At 41.6% G+C, this 23,414-nt stretch overlaps 1 protein-coding gene across 4 annotated transcripts in view; it reads left to right on the top strand.

Annotated features, from left to right (window-relative positions):
• The window catches only part of SOCS6 (suppressor of cytokine signaling 6), a 68,101-nt gene extending 49,652 nt beyond the window's left edge, over positions 1-18,449 (top strand). For all 4 annotated transcript variants that reach the window (XM_046024091.1, XM_046024094.1, XM_046024092.1 and 1 more), the window contains one exon: positions 12,803-18,449. In XM_046024091.1, the coding sequence (XP_045880047.1) occupies positions 12,925-14,532 (1,608 nt within the window). In that variant the 5' untranslated portion in view covers positions 12,803-12,924 and the 3' untranslated portion in view covers positions 14,533-18,449. The remainder of the gene's footprint in view (positions 1-12,802) is intronic.
• Positions 18,450-23,414: the final 4,965 nt, after the last annotated feature.

Genomic DNA, 23,414 nt, shown 5'->3' on the forward strand with positions numbered 1-23,414 from the left:
GCGGGGGTTGGTTCTCATTGCTGACTTCTGGAATTGAATGCATACTTTTTTCTTTTAATTCCTTACTATTTATTTTTATTTATTTATATTTATCTTAAAATTCCTTAATGTTTAGTTTTGTAAGCCTTTAAGGCTTAGAAGTTTTCTGGGAGCGCAGTTATAGGGTCTTGCAGTCACATAGTTTTTGATCTGTAGCATTTCCATGATTTTAGTTTATAAAGAGTATACCATTTTTCTTCTCATTGAGATTTCTTCTTTGATTCAAGAGGATGTTTGCTCATTTTTATTTTTGTTTTCCTTTTTATATTTTTATTGTCTTGTCGTCATTTGAAGAGGTTTTTTTGTTTTGTTTTGTTTTTTAAAAGATGGGAGAGGGATGGGGGAGTGGGGGAGAGAGAATCCCAAGCAGGCTCCTTGCCCAGTGGAGCCCAGTGTAGGGATCCATCTCCTCCTCCTGAGATTGTGACCTAAGCCGAAACCAAGAGTCTGATGCCTAACTGAGCCATCCAGGTGCCCCAATGAGATATTTCTGATTTTTCAGTTTACCGATATTTCCATTGTGGTCTCATATATTGGCACATTTGGTAACTATACCAAAAGTTCTTAAAAAGCAGACGCTTTCTTACTTTTTAGAGTACAGAATCCATATATTAAAGAAATAAAGTAATTATGTAATTTCAATCTGTATTCTTCATTTTCATTTATTTTCTTGGGCGGAAAAAGATATTTTAATGTTCCATTTTGTGTGTAAAGTTGTTGTTGTTTTTTTTTAGGGCATGTGTGGGAGAGGCTGAGGGACAGAAAGAATTTCGAGTGGACTCTGCACTTAGTGTGGAGCCTGTCTCAGGCTTAATCTCCCGACCTGAGATTATGACCTCAGCCGAAACCAAGAGTTGGACGCTTAACCGACGGTGCCACCCAGGCCTCCTTGTGTGTAAAGATTTTTGGCATTTTTATTTTCTGTGTGGGTTATACCTTATGTAATGTGCCCCTTTGTATTTGTATGACCATTTTCACTGTCTTGTTATTGTTACACTAGCTTTCTTATTGTTAACATATACCTTTTTTCATTCTTTTCTGTTAGAGGATTTTTCCTGAAGCAATTAAGATTGGTGTTTGTCAGTTAATTGAAAAACTTCACTTAAGTATGGACTCACGTATTTTTAAACATTTCATTTTTAATTGAAACAAATAAATATGCACTCTTTCGTAATTTCCATATGTAGGACCAGTGTCTTTCCTTTAAATATCCATTGACTGAATTCTATCAGTCTGAATTATGTAAAATCTGTCCTTAAGTGATATATGTGATTTCCATTTTGACATTTCTTTTAAGTAGAAGTTAATCATATTTGCAAAGCAATCTTTATACAAAAGCCTACACTTTTTTTAAGTACTGTTTTGTTGGCTTTTAGAATGATTTTGTTTACACTTAATTCCACAGAAAATTTTTAGCCATCTGCATTTATTTAGTGTTTACGAATCAATTATTTTTGTAGGAAGAACTTTAAAAAAATTACTTACTTGTTTGCATGCTTAAAACATGCAGTGAATTTAAATTCAAAAAAGTTTGGATGAGCCTCAGTCAGACCCAGGAGGTATTTTATGTAATGGGGATATAACCAGCGACTGATAACATTCCTGATCTCACGTAGAATACAAGTAAACATGATTCACTTGACAGAATAGGATAATCGCAGGAATGCTGAAGAAGATGATAGTCTAATAGTGACTAGCAGAGATTTTATGGTGTTTTGAAGCTTTCTGAGACCATTGATGTTAATGTGTTTCGTATATGATGGGATTTTTAAGACCAGACCTGAAAATCTTTTTTCTAATAGTTGAGTTTATCCCACTTATATATATTGGCATAACAAACATTGGGACCTAAATTCTGTTGCATTTCATGTAATATTATTGGCCATTGCCTTCATTTTCCTTTTTATCATATGGTCTACTTTCTCTCCTTTCTCCTCCCTTTCTGGAAGGATTTTATTATCTGTTATTTATTTTTCATTTTTTATAAAGTTAATGGCAAGTAATATACTGGCAGATTCAGGAACAACGGAATAGAAACCGAGGAGCTAAAATGGAAGGGCAGAAACCATGGTTTGCTAAGAAACTGGCCACCTTTAGGGCAGAGAGAGGATAGTGAAACTCCTTGTCTTGCTAACTTATGTGGATGCCTTGCTTACCTTAAATTCTTTCTCTTTGTTCTTTTAAACTGTCTTCACAGATAGTTTAAGCTGGTAGTTCTAAGTATGGTCTGTGGATCCCCTTTGATAATGAGGCTAAAACATTATTTGCCATTCTCTGAGGGTGCGGAAGCAATGGTGGGTCCAGTTGGTGGTGCCCTCCCATGGCCACAGCTGTGGCCCCAGTTGCGATTTGCACATTCATAGCAGTCTCCTGTTCTTTACCTCTAAGCACTTGCAGTAAAAAGCAAGTCACAGTTACGTTTAAGAATGTTATTGAGGAGGGACTCCTGGGTGGCTCAGTAGGTTGAGTGTCTGCCTTCAGCTCAGGTCATGATCCCGGGGTCCTGGGATCAAGTCCCCTATCAGGCTTCCTGCTCAGTGGGGAGCTGCTTCTCCCTCTGCCTGCTGCTCCCCCTGCTTGTGTGCTATCTCTGGCAAATAAATAAATCTCAAAAAAAGAAAGTCACTGAGGAAGCTGTAAAAATTGTCACATTTATTAAATCTTGACCCTGAGTACACATCTTTTCAAAATCCTTGTGACAAAGTGCAAGTGTATAGAGCATGGTTTCTCCCACAGACTAATGTGAAGAAGGTGTCTCAGGGGAAGCATCTGTGCTGTTATTGGAGATGCTGCACTACAGCTCCTCTTTCATGAAATCCGTCATGAGATACCACTTTTAACTAAAAGAACTCTCGACAGGGGCGCCCGGCTGGCTCAGTCGGTAGTGCATGTGACTCTTGATCTCAGGGTCGTGAGTTCAAGCCCCACATTGGGCAAAGAACTTAACTTAAAAAAAAAAAAGGCAAACTAAATAAATTAACAAGAGACCTATTGACAAACTACGGTTTTTCAGCTTTAGGTTTTCGGTCGATACAGTTTCATAAATTTACACACAGTATTGGTATCAGTGATAAATCCAAGCTTTCAAGCAAAAATCAGAATTGTGGAGAGCTTGTGTCTCCCACTGTTAGTTTACTGCTTCCCAGTGCTTAGACTTTCCTGACGGAATCAGTCAATGGTAATGTTAATAAATGGGATTTTTCGAGATTGCATAATGAAATCACTATGATACTACAAAATAATACATACCTGGACGATTGATTCAATATGCAAGCTTAGACCATTGGATTTGAATGTAATAAAGAAGTTATCTAAAGGGTTTCAGATTTCCCAGTGCAACTGACTTTTTAAGAAACTATCACTTGTTGATTTTTGGTATAATATCACAGGAAAGAATACCCACGGTTATATGAAAAGGTTATTAAAGAAAATATTTCTCCCTTTCCCAGCTATGTATCTGTAGGAGGTTGGATTTTCTAATTACACTTTAACTGGAACAACATATTGTAGCAGATTGAATGCAGATGGAAACATGAGAGTCCAGCTGTCTTAAGTCAGACAGAAAAACGATTTACAGTAATGTAAAACAGTGCCGCTTGTCTGACTGAATTTTTATTGTTTGGGTAAATATATTTATTTTTCAGAAAAATGTTATTTATGTTAACATGTAATGAGTATATTGTCATTGAAAAATGAATAAATATTTTAAAGTCTCAGTTTTAATTTCTAGCAGGGAAAGTTTCAGTAGATAAAAGCCACATAGACAAGCTTTCGGTGGTCTTAAGTAATTTGTAAGAGCATGATGAAGGGGTCCCCAGACTGGGAAGTTGGGAACTGCCGAGTTAGCAGCGGGCTGGCTGCGAGGTGGCCTGTCACGGGGGGATAATGGGAGCTTCGATGTGCCACGATCACATTCCACATCTTTCCTCGTGACACATTACTTAACTTGGTTGGGCAAGTTTTAATCTCTCTGAGACCTGGTTTCCTCCTTTGTAAACCGGCAATAATAAAGCTGTATTACTTGTTGAATGTTAAATAGTTGATGCTGTATTTTAAATGTTTTCATTAGGTGTTTTAATGTCAGGCATGACTATCTCCAGTCATTCCTTTGAAAACAGGCTGGGAAATTGTTTGAAGAGGTTAGCTACTGCCCATATGAATAAAGTATTCATGTCTGAAACCTTTTTGAACCTTTAGACACATTTTCAAGTGTATGTGTAAACTTAAAATTTTACAATTAGAAAAGCAATAAAACTAATTCAGAACATTTACTTAGGCATGATGAGGCAGATGGTAATCCTATAAAAAGATGGCATATATTTTTGGAAGTGCAAACAGAAAAACAGATACTCTTAAAACTTCCAGAGTGATCTTTGCCTAGAAAATGAAAGGAAGAGATAAAAGGCCATATGGCCTAATAGAACTTTTTCCAGTATTTTAGTGTCCAGGATTGATTTTTGTTTATTTAATGTTAATGTTGAGTTGCATATGGATTGGTAGTTGAAAAAGGAATAATTATCAAGTAGATAATTGCCAAGTACTTTTACTCTGGTTGTCAGTCTTTTTTTTTGTACAAAAGGGATGCAGTAATGGGAATCAGAGCCATTTGAACCCTACGTTCAGTGAGGTTAATTAAACGGGACTGCGTAGCCCCTCAGAATCAGTTACAGTTCTGCTGCTGGGCAGCTGTGCCCCTCATGTCGCCTCTCGCCGTGGAGCAGTGTTCTCCTTCATTGCACTGCCGTGTTCACTCAACACATTTTTTTCAGTGCCTTTCTGGGGCCAGGTGTGTGCTAGGTGCGGAGGATAAAAATGTCAAAAAAAAATTAACATGTTCTTTGCTTTCATACTGAGTATAGATCGTCTGCTGCGGTGAGAGTCATTAATCACTTGTTAAAACAGACAGATCTGAGCACACATCGCAGATGAAAATTCTAGGCCGGAGAGGTATGCAGTATTCTGCGGTCCCGGACTGGGGGGTTTCACCCTCAGGAAGAGCAGCTTGTGGTTCCTTGAGGAGCTGCTGGAACAGCTGAGGCGTGAAGGAATTAGTTGGCGAGGAAAATGAAGAAAACATTTCCAGTCAAAGAGGCAGTATGTCAGAAGTTCTGTGTTGAGCGAGAATGTGCTCGGTATGAATGCTTTCAGTGTGACTGGAGCAGAAGGCAAGGAAAGACCGCCGAGTTAAGGAGTTAAGTGACATTTTTGTAAATAATGGCGGTTTACGGCTTGAGCTGAAGGGGGGCGGGGTACCCGACCGCCGTGCCTGATGGGGTTTGCGGGTCTGACATCGATTGACTCGTGGTGACTGCGCGTCTCCTGCGCCCCTGGTATGGTGGGTGGGGGGCAGCAGTGGGTAACACGGAGTTGAAATCCCCGCTTTTGGGCAGCTTACGTTCTCCAGCGTCGGGGGCAGAAAGCACAGGACCTGAGTGTGACCGTGTGCTGGGGACACGCACCGCGACGCAGTGCGAGGGGCTGTGCGGCCCTTCACCCGCCTGCTCGGGCCAGGTCTCACGGAGAAGGTGACCGCGGAGCAAGGACTTGGGGGCAGCGAGGGCTTCGCTGGGTGGTGGTCGCAGCGGCACCTGTGCCCCGAGCGGCCGCGCGCTGGTGGCGGTCTCAGAGGGTCAGGTGGGGGAGAGGGCAAGTGGACAAACGGGAGCGGCACATTATGGCGGGCTGACGGCTGTCCAGACTTGCGCTTTTTCGTGAGGCAAATGGAAAGCATTTGGGGTGTTACTCTCGTAGTTTGTCCATTGAATTCCAGAAAAAGCAGAGTGTCTGCGGGCAGGTTACGGTGTATTTCGCCTCCATCCAGGCTGCCCCGACCCTCCACCGTACTCTTTCCTTCTCAGGCCTGCTTTCCCAGTCAGGTCTGGAGCTCTCTCGGCTTCTAGACCTACTTTTCAAAACTCACCTAACTGTGGGTCTCTCAAGTGTAGGCTCCCAGCGTGTGGCACGTCCTCCAGATACTTTCCGCCCCGCCCCGACTTGAGTCTGTGTATTTCTACTGTATTACTGCTCTGCACACCTGCACGCACACACGGACGCATGTTTCTCGCAGGATGACTAGTGTATTCACAACTGCGGACCCAGAAGGCTTTGCGGCTCTAAATGTTTCCTGTCAGAGATCATGTCTCAAGTGATTAGCAATTTTTAATGAAGTTGAATGTTAACGTCACTAAAATTACGTCACAAAGTGGGGCATTATCAAGGACTTGTATATGGAAATTAGATATTAATAAAACCTTTGTATGCAGTTGGCTCATGTTTGACTCTCTCCAGTGTTCATATGTTGAACCTGAAATTCTCTCAACCCAACTATTGCTGAGAAATGGGAGAGAGGTCTACCAGGGAAGGACCTGTAGTTCTCCTAGAGCAACACGGGTAGTCCCAAGTGATTGCTTTAGCATCTACATTTTATGAAGAAAGTGTTCTTCTATTTTTTGGGTAAGGTAATGGGAGACCCTGGGTTTTGTTTTGATTTTGTTTTTGCCATCCCAAGTTACAGTCCTCGTGGGTTTGTATACGCATGTATTTTGAGGAGGAGGATATGTGGGCTCACGACTGGGAAGTGCATATTTAAACTAGAACATGTTGATACTTGAAACCTTTTTTTTAAAAGATTTATTTATTTTTAGCGTGGTCACATGTGTACACAGCAGGGAAGGAGCAAAGAGAGAGAGAAAGAGAGAATCTCAAGCAGACTTTCCGTTGACCGCGGAGCCCCACCTGGCACTCAGTCTTAACCCTGAGATCATGACTTGAGCCAAAATCGAGAGGCCCTTATCCGACTGAGCTCCCCAGGCGCCCCGGAAACCTTTTCAGTCCTCGGACCACACTTAGAGTCAGACCCAAATACCTTGATGTGCCATCTTACGCCCGACTCCACAGCGGACACTTGAGGCGCAGCTGGATCCTGTGTTCGCATCTGCCGCTCCCACCTCAGCCCAGGGCTTGCCCCTCCCTCGGTCCGGAAAGCTGTTCTCTCCGCCTCAACCTTCCTTTGCATGACTGGCCTCGGCGTAAATATTGGCTTGTTAGAGAGGCCTTGGAGGGGTCTTCAGTGTTTATGCCACCTAGAGTGGGAAGCCCCGGTATTCTCTGATTGCTTCCTTTCCTTCGTGGTATCTCTCACAGTTACTAAGCATCATGTCTCCCTTGGTTTACTTCTTTCCTGTCTGTGCTGCCCAGACAGCCTCTCCCCCTATCGGGGCCACCGTGAGGGACTGGGCTCTGTGACTATCAGAGGCCGTTCCTTCTACTGAAGACAGACTTTCTGTGGGTCAAGACTCCTCTGAGGATCTGATGATAGTGATGAGAAGAACAAGGACAGAATGTTTAGTCCAAGTTCAGTCCGAGACCTGCTTGTGGCTTTCACCCCCATCTCTACATGGGTAGTCAGGGAGCAGCTGGGAAGCAAAGTTAAGAGTCACCATATACTCTCGCCATCTCATTGTTTACAGGCTAGTCTGACAGCTTTTAATTGTTTGTCACGTTCAAAGTTTATGCTTGAGGATACTCTATCAGACCGTCTCGGGCCAGCCTTTTCCTATCATTTCTTTCACCTCTCTTGGAGCTCACAGATGTCCTCTCTTAGTTTTGTATCAGTTGAACTTCTCTTAGATCTGGTAGAGTATCTTACGCATGGCAGGTGGGGGGAAGGACCGTAGGGAGCTTTAGGAAGAACAGCTTACCACAGAAAGGAAGTCCGAAGTGCCTACTGTGAGATTCGGTCACCTCGTACAACTTTTATTTCCTGATGATAGCATAATTCAGTGTGTGGATAATGCCACGGATGCTCAGTTTTCAAAAGCACATTTTATATTTTTTAGATGTACTTCTGTAACTGTGTGGAAGTAAGTAATGGGGGGTGGCATTTAGTATTTTTACTTCTTTCTCTTAACTAGTGTATTTGATAGCATTTCTTCAGTAGCCTTTCCGTGACGGAACACAGAACACAGGCCATGCGGAAGTATGGGACTAGATTCTGTGGTAGATCTCGTCATGATCTGCAGGTATTTTCTGTGTGGCCTTTTTAGATGGAATTGCCAGTCCTGCATCATTTGTAATAATGACTTTTGATTTTGTAGATCATTGCTCCATTTTGATAAGAGGAGATTTAGCGAGTTTTATACAGTATGATTTCCCTATCCGATCGTTCCTATCATTTACTTAATAGTCAAGGAATATTTATTTGGTATCAAAGATTTTAAACAGATTATAATAAATATGTAATGGTAGTACCTGGTTAGGAAAAGAGAAATGAATGAGACATGGTCTCTATCTTCAAGCACTACCATCTGGGGAATAAGATAGGAATAGAATACAAGCAGTTCTAGGTCACTGTGTGACATACTATTAAATAAATGCAGGTTGAGTTCGGAGAAGGGAGAGAGAACTCCCTGCTGGACTGTGATCAGAGCAGATTTCAGGAAGAGGAATATTTTCTTTAAGGAATTCTCTGAAAGGTAGATTAGGAAAAAGAAAGAGAACTTTTGCCAGGAGGAGGGACTAGCATAACCTGGCACAGAAGCAGGAAAACAAAAACCTTTGTTATTAAGATCAAAACTGAACTAACATTTTATACTATTCCTAGAAAATTAACTGGGCTTGAGCCTGTGGGTCAGATTTTAGGTTGATGTACATGTTTGGGTTTGAGAGATGTTGAAGTGACAGTCCAGACCATATGTAAGCCATTCTGGTTGTTGATCTGCTGTCCTACCTAGTTCGTGGAGAGTTTGCTGATTTTCAAGAATTAATGCAAACATGGGGTGCCTGGGTGGCTGAGAGGGTTAAAGAATTAATGCAAACAGTACTTTCTTTGCAACATCCCTGTTACTGGGGTTGAACATGTTTGTTTTGTCTCATGTTTGCATCCTTTAGTTTTATGTTTTATAGCTATTGGTAATTAAGTTTTCTTAATCTGTGTGTGAATTGATGCCCAGTTCTTTTATGAACAAAATTGGATTCATTGTGCTAGTGAGCCAGAAAATTATCACTAACATAGGAGATTTTATTAGTCTTCAGGTCACCATTTCAGCCTGTTAAGACAAATAAATGCAATTTCTACTGCTATGAAGAATTGTACTTAAAAGCTCTCTCTGGGGGGGCGGGGCGCCTGGGTGGCTAAATGGATTAATCCTCTGTCTTTGGCTCAGGTCATGATCCCAGGGTCCTGGGATCGAGCCCCACATCGGGCTCTCTGCTCAGCAGGGAACCTGCTTCCCCCTCTCTCTCTGCCTGCCTCTCTGTCTGCTTGTGACCTCTCTCTCTCTTTCTCTCTGTGTCAAATAAATTAGAAAAAAAAAAAAAAATCTTTAAAAAAAAAAAGTTCTCTCTGGAGATGCCTGAGTGGCTTATTCGTTAGGCATCTGCCTCCAGCTCGGGTTGTGATCCCAGGGTCCTGGGATCAGGCCCCACATCCGGCTCCCTGCTCAGTGGGGAGCCTGCTTCTCCCTCTGCCTCTGCCTGCTGCTCCTGTTCATGGTTGCTATCTATCAAGTAGATTAAAAAAAAAAGTTCTCTCTGATGAAGAGAAGTTGGTGGATGCTTTGGTATACTTACGTTGTCCTGTTTTTCTTAGCTTCACAAAAGAATTTGACAGATGGCATCTCAGTCCCTTTGTGGTATCTTTTGAACAAGTTTTATTATTTTTTTAAAGCTTTTATTTTTTAAAGTAATCTCTGTCTCCAACATGGGGCTCAAACTGATGTGAGACCCCAAGATCAAGTCACATCCTCTTCCCACTGAGCCAGCCAGGTGCCCCGATTTTATTCTTTATCCTTTTTTGTGCCTTTAAGACATTTTATTCCTGTTTTTAGTATATGTGCTGCCAAAGCGAGCACTTAGACATTTTATTCCTATCTCAAAGTCTTAAAGATATTTTATATTTTGTTCCAACTAAAATGAGATTTTCACTGTTAGATCTTTAATCTGCTCATAATTTATTTTCACTGCTGGCGTGAGGTATGGAATCCAGTTTTCTCATTTTTCCAGATGTATAAACAGTTGTCTTTGCGCTGAGGACTGAATCGTGTCCTTTGCCATCGGTTTGCCTTCTGTCATGTGTCCGGTTTCCATGTATGCGTGGGCCTGCTACTGTGTGTACTAGTGTTTCTTTATTTGCAGAGATTTCTCCAGATATTTCCATGGCGCATGCATATGTAGTATTACAGCATTACTTTATGTTACTCTGGAGTGGTGTTTAGTTGCAGCAGAATGTATGACTGACTTTCAGGCATTTTTTTTTTTTTTAAGATTTTATTTATTTATTTGACAGAGAGAGATCACAAGTAGACAGAGAGGCAGACGGAGAGAGAGGAGGAAGCAGGCTTCCTGCTGAGCAGAGAGCCCGATGTGGGGCTCGATCCCAGGACCCTGAGATCATGACCCGAGCCGAAAGCAGAGGCCTTAACCCACTGAGCCACCCAGGCGCCCCTGACTTTCAGGCATTTTTAAGACTTCATACTGTCATGAAGGATGTGCACGTGCAGTGTACAGATTTTCATGGGGCTACATACGCTTGCCTTCCTGAAATATTTCTGTAGCAAGGCAAGTTGATGTGATAATTAGTTTGGAAATTCTAAGTGTGGTAGCTTTCGGGACATCATTGGTTGCTGACTCCCGGAGCGGTTGCATAGTTGGGGGTGCAGGGTGTCACGATCCTGGCCCAGGACTTGCTCATCCGCAAGCCCATGGATGTGGTGCAAACACGCAATATTGATTTTTACCAGAAAGCCACTTTGTACATTTTTACTTACTATTTATTATTTCTGTGATACACAGGATATCGGCTCCTTTCTGTTGTTCTTTTTTCTTGTTGACCTTTTAAAATTTCAACATAATTTACACGTATTGTGTAAGAGAAGAACTTATTTTACTTAACTTGTGTTTCATATCCACTTCTTTCTGGTGGTCATAATTCATCTTTATCATATAGCAACAAAATCTCTAAATTCTGCTGCATGGCGGTGTTATGCTTAGAGATGTACCTATCACGACCACAGTGTGTGTATTATTATTCTTATCAGAAGAGATTACATGTTGGAATCTGTCTTTGGCTACAAAACCTATGTGGTCTACTCAGAAGGAGTGACTTGCCAACTAAAGTATATTGTTACATTCTCCATTTCGTGTTTATGAGTGGTTATATTTTTGTTAAATTAAAATTGTTAATAACTTAAATATTACATGTTTATGCTTAGGTGGGAGATAATGGTACTTGGATAGTGAGTTCATCTAATAGACAACTTAGTATGTTTAAAAGTAACTGGCCCTCTAAGTACATATATGCATGTTATTTTTTACAACTTGCTCGAAAACATAGTACCTGACAGTAAGACTTTTTAAAATTGCTTTTTCCTTTATGGAGATGATATTGCTGATCCCCTGATAAGTTGTCTGATATGAGTGGCTTTTATTAAAAATGATTTCATTCAGATTCTATGCACACAGTAACCAAATCCTGTCTATCTGTAAAGTAAACGTTTGTAAGATGTCTCTCCTCTTAGTTCCCTTCGTGTTATCAGTATATTATTAGTAGGTTTGTCTTAAAAATTGTCCATTCCTACATCTCTCTGTGCTACTAGATTATGAGGCCTTAAACAATTTATTAATCTGCGTATGACCATACAGTGCTGGGTGTGTAGCAGGGACTTAGCAAATGCATAGTGAATTTGTGAATGTCATCAAGCTTAGAGCTTTTTTTCTTTTGCCAAGAAACAGAGTGGTGCTACACTGGTGGGTGGGGAGAATCTTGCTTTTAGTTTTATTAGCATTTTGCTCAAGTCAAGCTAATCATCTTGTTTTAGGACATTATACTTTGATGGTTGCAGAAACTGCAGAGCTTGGGCAGAGAGGAAATAAAACGTGTAGTTTAAAACAGAATGTCTTTGCAAGGCAGGTACTACTGTTACCAGTATCACTTCTGGGGCCAAAAATTTTCCCTATAAAATGATATTCAGAAGGTCTTTACAGAATTAAAATCCTATCTTTTCTATGATGGAATGTTGTGTAAGATAGTTCAGAAAACATGTTTTTGGATACAGAAGTAAAAATTTGTCAGGGGAAACTACCAAAAAAAAAGGAGAAGGAGAAGAGGAGGAAGAAATAGCCATTCTGGAAATATGCTTCATAATCTTCTTCAGAATAGACCGACGCTTAGACCTGCGTGGCTCCCCCTGGGTGTGCGCCAGAGCGAGCGGGGCTCAGGCTGTGCTGGGCGCCGGAAGCTGAGGCGGAGGAGCTCGCGGGCATGCGGGCACATCTCTAGACTTCCCGCAGGTTCTCGCAGATGGTAGGATTGCTTTTGTGTGTTCTTACAGATGATTAAATATTGGAAAGTGTGTATAAACTATTGAATCAGCCAGGCTTGTTACTCTGCCAGTTGGACCTGGTGTCATCGTCACGGAGCCTGTGCTGCTGGGGACGCAGGGGACAGCAGCCGAGCGTCGCTCGGGCAGAGCGTGTTAGGAAAGACGGGAACATGGACTCTTTCTCGAAAGCGAGGTGCGAAAAGGAGAGAGGAAGAGTAGGGTTTGTTCTTGAGGCATCCTGAGGTGTTTGTCAGCCGCGGACGGGCAGGCGGACCGCGGGCTCTTGGGGGTGGGGGGGGCGCCCCGCGCAGACGGCGCCGACCTTGCTGCCGCCACGCGCGCGTCCTGCTTCAGAAGCTAATGGCTTGAAACAGTAAAATAAAACGCGTGTGGAAATACTCCGTAATGTGACTTTTTAAAAATTTGACGTTTCATTCTTCTAGGGGACGGCTCCGGAGGGTCTGCGAGGCCGGACGCGTCGGTAGATGCGGCTTCGCGGCCTCTCCGGATGCGTGAGGAGAGCTTTCCGGAGAGCGAGTGAGCCGCGTGCGGGGAGCGAGTCACCATGAAGAAGATCAGCCTCAAGACCTTCCGGAAGTCGTTCAACCTGAGCAAGAGTAAGGAGGAAACGGATTTCATGGTGGTGCAGCAGCCGGCGCTCGCCGGCGACTTCGGGAAGGACGAGCCCTTGTTCGGCGGCTGCTACGGGAAGGAGCTGGCGGGCTGCGACCTGAGCGGCGACGACGAGAAGGGCGGGAAGGGCCGCTCCAAGAGCGAGAGCCTCATGGGTACGTTGAAACGGCGGCTGTCGGCCAAGCAGAAGCAGAAGGGCAAGGGCGGCGCGGCGTCCGGCGGCTCGGCCGACGAGGACACCTTCTCCTCCTCGTCGGCGCCGCTGGTCTTCAAGGACGTGCGCGCGCAGCGGCCCATCCGCTCCACGTCGCTCCGCAGCCACCACTACAGCCCCACGCCGTGGCCCCTGCGGCCCACCAACTCGGAGGAGACGTGCATCAAGATGGAGGTGAGGGTCAAGGCCCTGGTCCACACGTCCAGTCCGAGCCCGGCCCTGAACGGGGTGCGGAAGGACTTTCACGACCTGCAGCCGGAGACCGTGTGCCCGGAGCAGAGCAGCTCCCTCAAGGGTTCCGAGTCCCAGCACGGGGACCTGCACCTGCACCTCGAGGAACACGTGCCTGTCGTCATCGGACTTGTGCCTCAGGACTACATTCAGTACACCGTGCCTTTAGACGAGGGGATGTACCCGCTGGAGGGGCCGCGCGCCTACTGTCTGGACACCTCTTCGCCCATGGAGGTCTCCGCGGTGCCGCCGCCGGTGGGAGGCGGCTCCTTCGCCGAAGACGAGAATCAGGTAGACCAGGACCTCGTGGTGGCCCCGGAGATCTTCGTGGACCAGGCGGTGAACGGCCTGTTGATCGGCACCACCGGGGTCATGCTGCAGAGCCCCCGAGCGGGTCACGACGACGCCCCCCCGCTCTCACCGTTGCTACCTCCGATGCAGACCAATCCCGTCCAAAGGAACTTCGGTGCGCTCGCCGGCACAGACGCCCACGTGGCCGAGAGCGTGCGCTGCCATTTGAATTTTGACCCTAACTCTGCCCCCGGGGTGGCGAGAGTGTATGACTCGGTGCAGAGTAGCGGTCCCATGGTTGTGACGAGCCTTACAGAGGAGCTGAAAAAACTGGCGAAACAAGGGTGGTACTGGGGACCCATCACGCGCTGGGAGGCAGAAGGGAAGCTGGCGAATGTGCCAGATGGCTCTTTCCTTGTTCGGGATAGTTCTGACGACCGTTACCTTTTGAGCTTGAGCTTCCGCTCCCATGGCAAAACACTTCACACGAGAATCGAACACTCCAATGGTAGGTTTAGCTTTTATGAACAGCCGGACGTGGAAGGACATACGTCCATCGTTGATCTCATTGAGCATTCAATCAGGGACTCTGAAAATGGAGCTTTTTGTTATTCAAGGTCTCGGTTGCCTGGATCTGCAACGTACCCGGTCAGACTGACCAATCCCGTGTCACGGTTCATGCAGGTGCGTTCTTTGCAGTACCTGTGTCGTTTTGTCATACGTCAGTATACTAGGATAGACTTGATTCAGAAACTGCCTTTGCCAAACAAAATGAAGGATTACTTACAGGAGAAGCACTACTGAAAGCTTACGAGAACCCTGCATCTTGCACTTTGGGAATAAGAAAAAGAGATTCAAATACAGTTTACAAACTTACATTGCTATCAGAATCTTTTGCTGCCATACTATTTCAGTTTTATGTGTAAAAGTAATCGATTTGTTTAGGGGTGGGGAAGTGTCAGCAAGGTGTCTTGGGCTTATTTTGGTTCTTTAAAAAGGGAAGTCTTGCGGTTTTGGAAGTGTGAATTATCTTTCATAAATGTGCAGAATAATCACAATGTGAATGATCAGATTCTCCTTAACCACCACCCCCCCCCCAGTCCTTTGCTGCTATCCACTGTGATTTTTATGCATTAAAAGCACATTTCATGTGTATTCAACCCTAAGTAAAGTTGAATGAAACTTACAGAATGAATATTGTTATGTCTCTTTAAATGGCCCGTTTTCAAAGATTGTGTTGAATAAACATACCCATATGAAAAAACGCAGAATTTACACATACACTGAAAATGATTTTTAATCTTGTACTTCAGAAGGATTTATTTAGAACTATGATTTGACATAATCTTGGGTATTGGAATGCAGATCTGCAACATAACTTCTACAACACTTATTTCCAAATTGTTTTTGAGGTTGTGCTGTTTTCTGGTTGTGAAAAGCTGAATTTTTCTGTTGCCTTCATTTTCATCTTGTGGTTTGTCTATTTTAATAAATGGCCTTACATGAAAAATCATAAAGAAGTGTATATCACCAATTTAGAAATTGTTGCCTTTTCTGTCATTAAGCTCTGGTACAAATTGGAATAACATACGAAGACCTATGGGACTAGAACTATTATTGAAGAGATACTAGATGATCATAGTTTCCTGTGATAGTAAGTTTGTTGTGTTAATTATACTTTCCTTTGGTAAAGTGTTTTATCTGTGATTTCTTTAGTTTAGCCAACATTTTCTTTGGGTGAACTTGATGTAGAACTGACCTTCGTAAAGGACTAGATCCTCTTGCGACATTTAACTTTATATAAAGTTTTAAATTGATTTGAGTAGAAAACCTTGTTTTAGATTTGGGTTTATATTCTTCTTTTATGTAGTCACTGTTAAGATGTGCTAGATTTGGCGCTTCCTTCTCTCCACCAAACAAAACCAAAAAGCCTGATGACTTTAGTTGAAGAATTGTGGAACTTGTGGGCCTCCTGTAAGAAGAATATTAAAACCATATCAGGTATATGGAAGTCTTGTTGCCCATCGTATATACTGCCACTTAAAAATAGGTTTTTTTGTTTTGTCTTGTTTTAAATTTAGCTAAGTCTTAAGTAAATTGGCAGCCAGCATTAGTTGTTTTATATCTGATTCACTTGCTTGGGTTGGGGGACAGAAAGGAGTGTGTTATCCCCAGTATTTTGGTTATTTTGAAGTTCAGTGTTTATTCGCTTCAGTGAGTGTTTTGGAAGCACCCCATCTTGAAAATGTTTCCACCTCCGATGAAACATATAATTTAAGACATTTCTTCCTTTGCCACTCAGTTTTCCTATCTCTTACACCTCAATTAAAAGTAAGAGTAAAGGTCTTAGGTCACCCTTAATGGCTTTGTCATTCAGACAAGCCAGTGTCCCTGTTTTTTTGTTGCTGTTGTTGTTGTTTCTGTTTTTTAGGGTCAGAACTGAGAAACACCAAGAAAAGGCACAATAATACCGTGTTATGGTATTTTGACTTAAAGGGGAAAAGGTACTTGATTTTGGTGGAATGTTGATTGTACCTTGTCGCAAAGACTCCTCTTTCATTTCCTGATACGTTTTCACCTAATAAGATGGAATATGGAATATACTGTAATAATATAATTTAAGTGTTCACTATAAGCTATTTGGATTAAGAACTATAACAGAGTTGTAAACTTATCAAATTAATGCAAGACATTTAAACTATTTTTTTGCAAAACTATTTATTTTTAAACAATTTAAAATATATCTAGGGTGAGTTAAAAGTCCCTGTGCATCTATATTAGATGGCAGGTATTGTCACAGAGTCACTGTGTATTAATAATAAATGTTGAAATGGCTTCTCCATGTTTCTAGAAGCATTTACATGTACTCTTTGTGAGATCATGGTGCACAGAGGTCTTTGGACTGCCCTGAACCCTGTCTTGTCATGTGGGCAAAGCCTGCCCCCCACGTTTTCCTCATGATACCATGTGTTCAAGATCTAGCTATTTAGTTTCAAGTTAAGATTAGTTTGATTATCATCTAAATGTTTTTAAAATTGTATTTTGTGTTTTATGGAGGGCAAGTCTTGATGCTGTTCTAATTCAGAAAGCCAGTTTTTTATGTGCTTTTGTATAGTCGTAATATAAAATACTTCAAGGTGAAATGCCCTATTCTAATCCAGTTTGAAATTGCTAGGGTCTGATAGTGTACTGATAAAAATAAAAGTATTTGCCAAGAAATTATTTACCAACAAAGGAGTATTGGAATATTTTCTGCTTTTGTGTAGAGAGAACCATTTGGCATAGGCAGCACAACATAATGTGAGAGACTGGCTTTATAGGATCCTAAAATAAAATAGTCTTTAAAAATGGAAAGGGGAAAAGAGAGAAATCTCTGTCCTGTAGTTTGGCTTAGATACCATTTGGGTAAATTTCTGGATTCTACTGAATGGCAGTTTAGATGGCGCGGGAAAAACCTATAAGTGATTTTTAAAATATGTGCTTCTAAAAAATCTGAACTCAAGGCAAGAAAGAGAAAACAGGAAAGCTGTATCCTTTTGCCATAGTAAATGAATCAGAGTCGTTTTTTTTTTAATCGAACATTTCGTCACAAAACACGATGGAGGCCAGAAGCTAATTCTAGGCTTACTAGGACACTATTAGGCATTTTTATAAATAATAAGAAAGCATAGAAAGTACTTGAAAAATATCTCACTCTTTCTCTTTCTAAGGAAAACTGTTCTCTATCTACTTGGTGCAATAATCTGAAAATCTAGAAGGTCAAAAACATATCACAGGAAATGATCATAAAACTAAGAATAGTTTTTAAGGAAACCGGCTACAAGGGTAACCATCTTGCTGTTGAAGAAAATCGTGTGCCAAAAGAAAAATCATTGGCATATAGGAAGTAAACACAAAGTATACATTATAATTTCTGAGCCAGTATTAATGAAACAGGATAAAAATTACTAAAATCTTAAATAGGTTATACGCAGTGTCCCTGCTAGTGCTACAAATCTAAATATCTTAACAATGCTTTCAGAAATGCCAGTTTTAATCATTGTACATTTCACATTATATATGAGAGATCATTTGTTTCATGAATGATTCAGAATAATATATATTAAATCCTAATGGCTTGTCATCGAACGTGAAGTCAATTTGAAAATGAAATCACACTACCAGCAATAGACAGTTTTGTTGAAAACTCTAATAAGGAGCAATTACCAGTTCCATAAATAACTTTAAAGTTCCAAAATAAAGTATTGGTACGTTAGTAATCACAAATTTGGTTCCTTTTGCTACTTTTTAAAATCCTATTAAGGGTTTTTTTAATAAACATTCTTTTTATTGATCAGTCATAATATGGTGAATGTGTAGTTGCTGTTTCTGAAAAGTGATCCAAACTCTACATCCAGAGATGATGAAAAATTCTTATAGAATTTTGTAATAAGTATACATGTTGGATTAAAGAAATTTTATAGTCGTTGGAGTGCCATGAAATTAATACTTGCAATCCAGATTGCTGTAGTTTACACTTTTTCTGTATGTTTCAAATCAGGTGTGTACCATTTGTACTGAGAACACCACAGAATGAATTATCCAAAGTCCATTGATTTTAATATGTGTTTTGGTTTGTAAACAAATTATAGTAATTTCTTGCACATTTTTGGAAATTAATTGTATAAGAATTTATGTATCTGCTTCTAGATACAGTGTGTAAATAAAAATTTCGTTCACAAGATCTGCCTTGTAGTCTATTTAATAACCTGGATACAGAGTCTGAAGTTTAATTAAATCAGGTTAACTAGTTAGTTTCTGGATGCCCCATAAACTGGATAGAGACTGGAGGGTAGGGACCAGCAAAATTAGTAAAAAAAAAAAAAAAAATTAGGAAAAAGTGAAATAGCTTTGCTCGTGGGTGAAATGAATTAGTAATCAGCTAATGTTAATTACCGTCCTAAAGTCTTCAACATAACGCTGGGCGTAAGCAGGCAGAACATCTGTGAGACCAAGACTACTTAAAATGAGTGTAGTAATAAAACTTCACTGGAAGAAGGTTGCGCTGAAACATCTTTTAAAAATTTTGACTCTTGTTTTCTTCTTTTGCATGATTTGTCTTGCTAATGGGTGACGTACACCAGTTCGTCTGTTCCCACTCTCCCTCCCCCCGAAGCTTTCTCCCCAAAGTCCATGGCACAGTAATGCCTGGGCCTGACACTGGCAGAGAACCCAGTCGTAGCGGCATCTGAGTATGTTTCTGAACACAGCTGGCTTTGCACCCAAACTCCTGGGGTTACACTTGTAGTCTTCAACTGCATTTCCCCCTACTGAGTACCCGGCAGCTTTGCCTCCTCCTCTAAGGAGTTAGAAGTCCTCTTGGGAAAGGCTCCCTTAACAGTGTAAAAAGCCAAAGAGTGGTTGGCCAGAGCAGGGGTTATTTCTATACGGTTTATGAACAGGGCCAGCTGTCTTGCCTAGAGGTCACTTTGAGCCATCAAATCCTGCCCTGGGCCGAGGTCACAAGCCAATTTATAAAATGTTCTCTTAAGTACATGGAATTAAGGGTGCCTGGGTGGCTCACTGGGTTAAGCGTCCCACTCTTGATTTTAGCTCAGGTCATGATCTCAGAGTTGGGAAATCGAGCCCCATGATGGGCTCTGTGCTGAGTGTGGAGTCTGCTTAAGATCTCTCCCTCCGTCCCTCCCCTGCTCTCACACTCGCATGTGCGCTCTCAAAAAAAATATACACACAAACACACGTACGTATGTATGTATGTATTTTCCGTATATCTGTGTGGAATTCTACCCAAGGTTCTTACTAGACAAAGCCTCTTCCCTTGTGCAGATAATCTGCTCTCTGGCCCCGCCTTACTCCCTAACAATTTTTTAAGTAGGCTCCTTGCCCAGCTCGGAGCCCAATGCATGGCTAGAACTCACAACCCTCAGATGGAATCCTGAGCTGAGATCAAGAGTCAGACACTTAACTGACTGAGCCATCCAGGTGTCACACCCCTAGCAATTTTAAGAGATGGCATCTCTTCTTCCACTGAGAACTCATTCTCAAGCCACTTGTTTACTTCCTGCATTTGCCACAAACCATTTCCCTCTCTTCACTGTAGACCTTGGCATTCTTGTTTTCTTGTGGCTGGCAGGTGGTGAGCACCATTTGCCCCAGAGAATCACTGTCCTCATAGTGCCGTGGGGTGTGACAATTGCCTAGAAAACAAAGGGATGTATATCTTGTAATATAGAAGAATCCATTGCTCTGCAATATATGGGTTCTGGAATCTCCTGGAATCAATAGGTGAAAATGGAGAGCTGGATTTTACATAGTTCATCTCTTAGTAAAATAATAGTGAACTTAAACTGTGCTAACGTATGGACTACTAACTGTTACTTAACATCTATTTTATATCCTCGAAACAGCCCACTGTGAGGCAGGCACCTTAGCATCATAAAAAAAGAAAACTGATGCAAAGGTGAACCTTGGAAGGTCACAAAGATACCAAGTGACGGAACCGGCTTAACAAACTCAACGCCGTTTGGTTCCAAAATCCATGCTGTCATCGAGTATGATATACTTCCTCTACTTGGTGTTTTCTATTGTTGAGAATATTTATTTCTGATGTTGGGGGAAACCTTAGCAGAAGCAAATGAGTTGCCTACTGCTTTCTCCTCCAGGGGACTACTTTAGCTTAAACAAAAGATGTTCTGTTCAGGCACTGGCAGGTAACCATTTATGGGGCCTGACTTGTGTATCTTATGGGCTTCGTCTTTAATCCTGAGGAAGGGAACATGGCTTTCCCTTGCATGGCCTTGGAAAGGTTCACTTAAAAAGAAAACTGTCTGATATGCTAATATAGGGACACGATTAGGTAAAGTTGAACTGTAACTCTTGGGAGGACTTCTCCACATGTTTGGTGCATAAAGGAAAATGTTACTTCTTTTTTGCTTATGCGTTTGATCAGATTGTCTGAGACACTTGTTGTGCCCTGTTGTGCAAGGAGCCACAGTTTTATGCTTTCTAGCAGACAAAAGAAACCATCCACCCTCTCTTTCTTAATTCATATACCCATGCTCAGCCATTTCTCTTAAACTTCCTGTCATTTTGTAGTAAGCACATCCTGAACAGGAACTTCCTTCTGGAAGTAGTTGTAACTATACTTACACTCTACATTCTAACTTCTTGGCCTGCACCTAAATAGATAGGAAAAAAATCACCATCTCTGTTCCTATGGTAATTGTTATGATGAATTCAAGGTAAATTCCCTTCCCCACTTACGGAAAATAGCCATTTATATTATACCTAGCCCAGTATCATAAAACAGAAATAATCTCTTTGTTATAAACTTTGAATAGTTGTCCTAAACCCTACCAGCATATATGACTAGCCTGGCAAGTTTAGGACAATTAACTGAAACTGAAAATAGCTAAATCCTATATAAAATGCATTTCAGGGGTGCCTGGGTCACTCAGATGGTTAAGTGTTGACTCTTGGTTTCGGCTCACGTTGTGATCCCAGGGTCCTGAGGTCAAGTCCTGCATTGGGTTCTGTGCTCCGTGGGGAGTCAGCTTGAAGATTCTCTTCCTTTGCCCCTCCCACTACTCTCTCTAAAATAAATAAATAAATCTTTTAAAAATTGTATTCTAATGTTTCCAATGGTGTAAATCTGAAGGCAACAAATTCTCTCAACTTTTGTTTAACAGAATTATCTTCATTTTACCTTTGTTTTTGAAAGATATTTTCACTGGGTATAGAATTCTAGGTTGACCTTTTCCTTTGCTCTGTAACTACTTTTAAAATGTCATATCATTCATTGTCTTCTGGGCCCTGTTCTTGCTGATGATAAATCAGCTGCCATTTGCACTGTTCTTTCTCTGTAAATTATGTGTAATTCTTTCACTACCCACCACCACACACTTTTAAGATTTTTCCTTTTCTTTCTTTTTATATTTTAGTTTTTCTTTGTGTCTTTATTGTTCAGTAGTCCAATTATTGATGTGCTGAGGTTTGATTCTCTTTATATTTATCCTACTTGGATTTTGTTGTATTTCTTGGATCTGTAAATCTTTTTTCTTTTTTCCTTTTGTTAACTTGAGGAAATTTTTCATCATTATTTCTTTAACTTCTTTTTCTATCCCTTTCTTGTTCTTTCCTGGTAGACTTCCAATTTCATGTGTATTAGACTGATAAGTTCCTAAATATCATAGAAACTCTTTATTTTTTCAACCATTGTCTCACCTCTTCATGTTGTATCATTTTTATTGATCTATCTTTGAGTTACCTAATCCTCCCATCTGCGATTTCCAGTTTGTGGTTACACCTAGCTAGTAAACTTTTTTTTTTAAGGATTTTATTTATTTGACAGAGAGAAATCACAACTAGGCAGAGAGGCAGGAAGAGAGAGAGGAGGAAGCAGGCTCCCTGCTAAGCAGAGAGCCTGATGTGGGACTTGATCCCAGGACCCTGAGATCATGACCTGAGCCCAAGGCAGCAGGTTAACCCACTGAGCCACCCAGACGCCCCTAGCTAGTAAATTTTTAATGGTATTCTTTGATTCCACTTTCTATTTGGTTCTATTTGGTAGTTTCCATTTTTCAGCTGAGAGTTTTTCCATCTGGATTCATTTCTATTGTATTTTTTTCCTTATTGCCTGACTTGCGGTCCTTTGACACTATTTTTGTTGTTTGTTGTTTTTAAGCATTCCTGGTAATTTTCAAAATTTTTTTTTTTAAGATTTTATTTATTTGACAGACAAAGATCACAAGTAGGCAGAGAGACAGGCAGAGAGAGAGGAGGAGGAAGCAGGCTCCCTGACAAGCAGAGAGCCCAATGCGGGGCTCGATCCCAGGACCCTGAGATCATGACCTGAGCTGAAGGCAGAAGCTTTAACCCACTGAGCCACCCAGGTGCCCCTCAAATTATTTTTATTTACATATAATGTATGATTTGCCCCAGGGTTACAGGTTTGTGAATGGGCAGCCTTACACACTTCATAGCACTCACCAAAGCACATACCTTCCCCAGTGTCAATAACCCAACCACCCTCTCCACACACCCCCTTCCCCGAGCAACCCTCAGTTTGTTCTATGAGATTAAGAGTCTCTTATGGTTTGTCTCCCTCCCAATCCCATTTTGTTTCATATTTTCCTTCCCTACTCCCCACAGCCCCCCACTCTACCTCTCAAATTCCTCATATCAGGGATATCATATGATAATTGTCTTTCTCTGATTGACTTATTTCGCTCAGCATAATACCCTCTAGTTCCATCACTTCGATGCAAATGGCAAGATTTCATATCTTTTGATGGCTGTGTAGTATTCCATTGTATATATACACCACATCTTCTTTATCCATGCGTCTATTGATGAACATCTAGGTTCTTTCCATACTTTGGCTATCGTGGACATTGCTGCTATAAACATAGAGGTGCACGTGCCTCTTTGGATCACTACATTTGTATCTTTAGGGTAAATACTCAGTGCTATTGCTGGGTCATAGGGTAGCTCTACTTCCAACTTTCTGAGGAACCTCCGTGCTGTTTTCCAGAGTGGTTGCACCAGCTTGCATTCCCACCGACAGTGTAGGAGGGGTCCCCTTTCTCCACATTCTCGCCAACATCTGTCATTTCCTGACTTACTAATTTTAGCCATTCTGACTGGTGTGAGGTGATATCTCATTGTGGTTTTGATTTGTATTTCCC

This window comes from Meles meles, chromosome 12 (genome assembly GCF_922984935.1).
Source record: "Meles meles chromosome 12, mMelMel3.1 paternal haplotype, whole genome shotgun sequence".
Lineage (NCBI taxonomy): Eukaryota > Metazoa > Chordata > Mammalia > Carnivora > Mustelidae > Meles > Meles meles.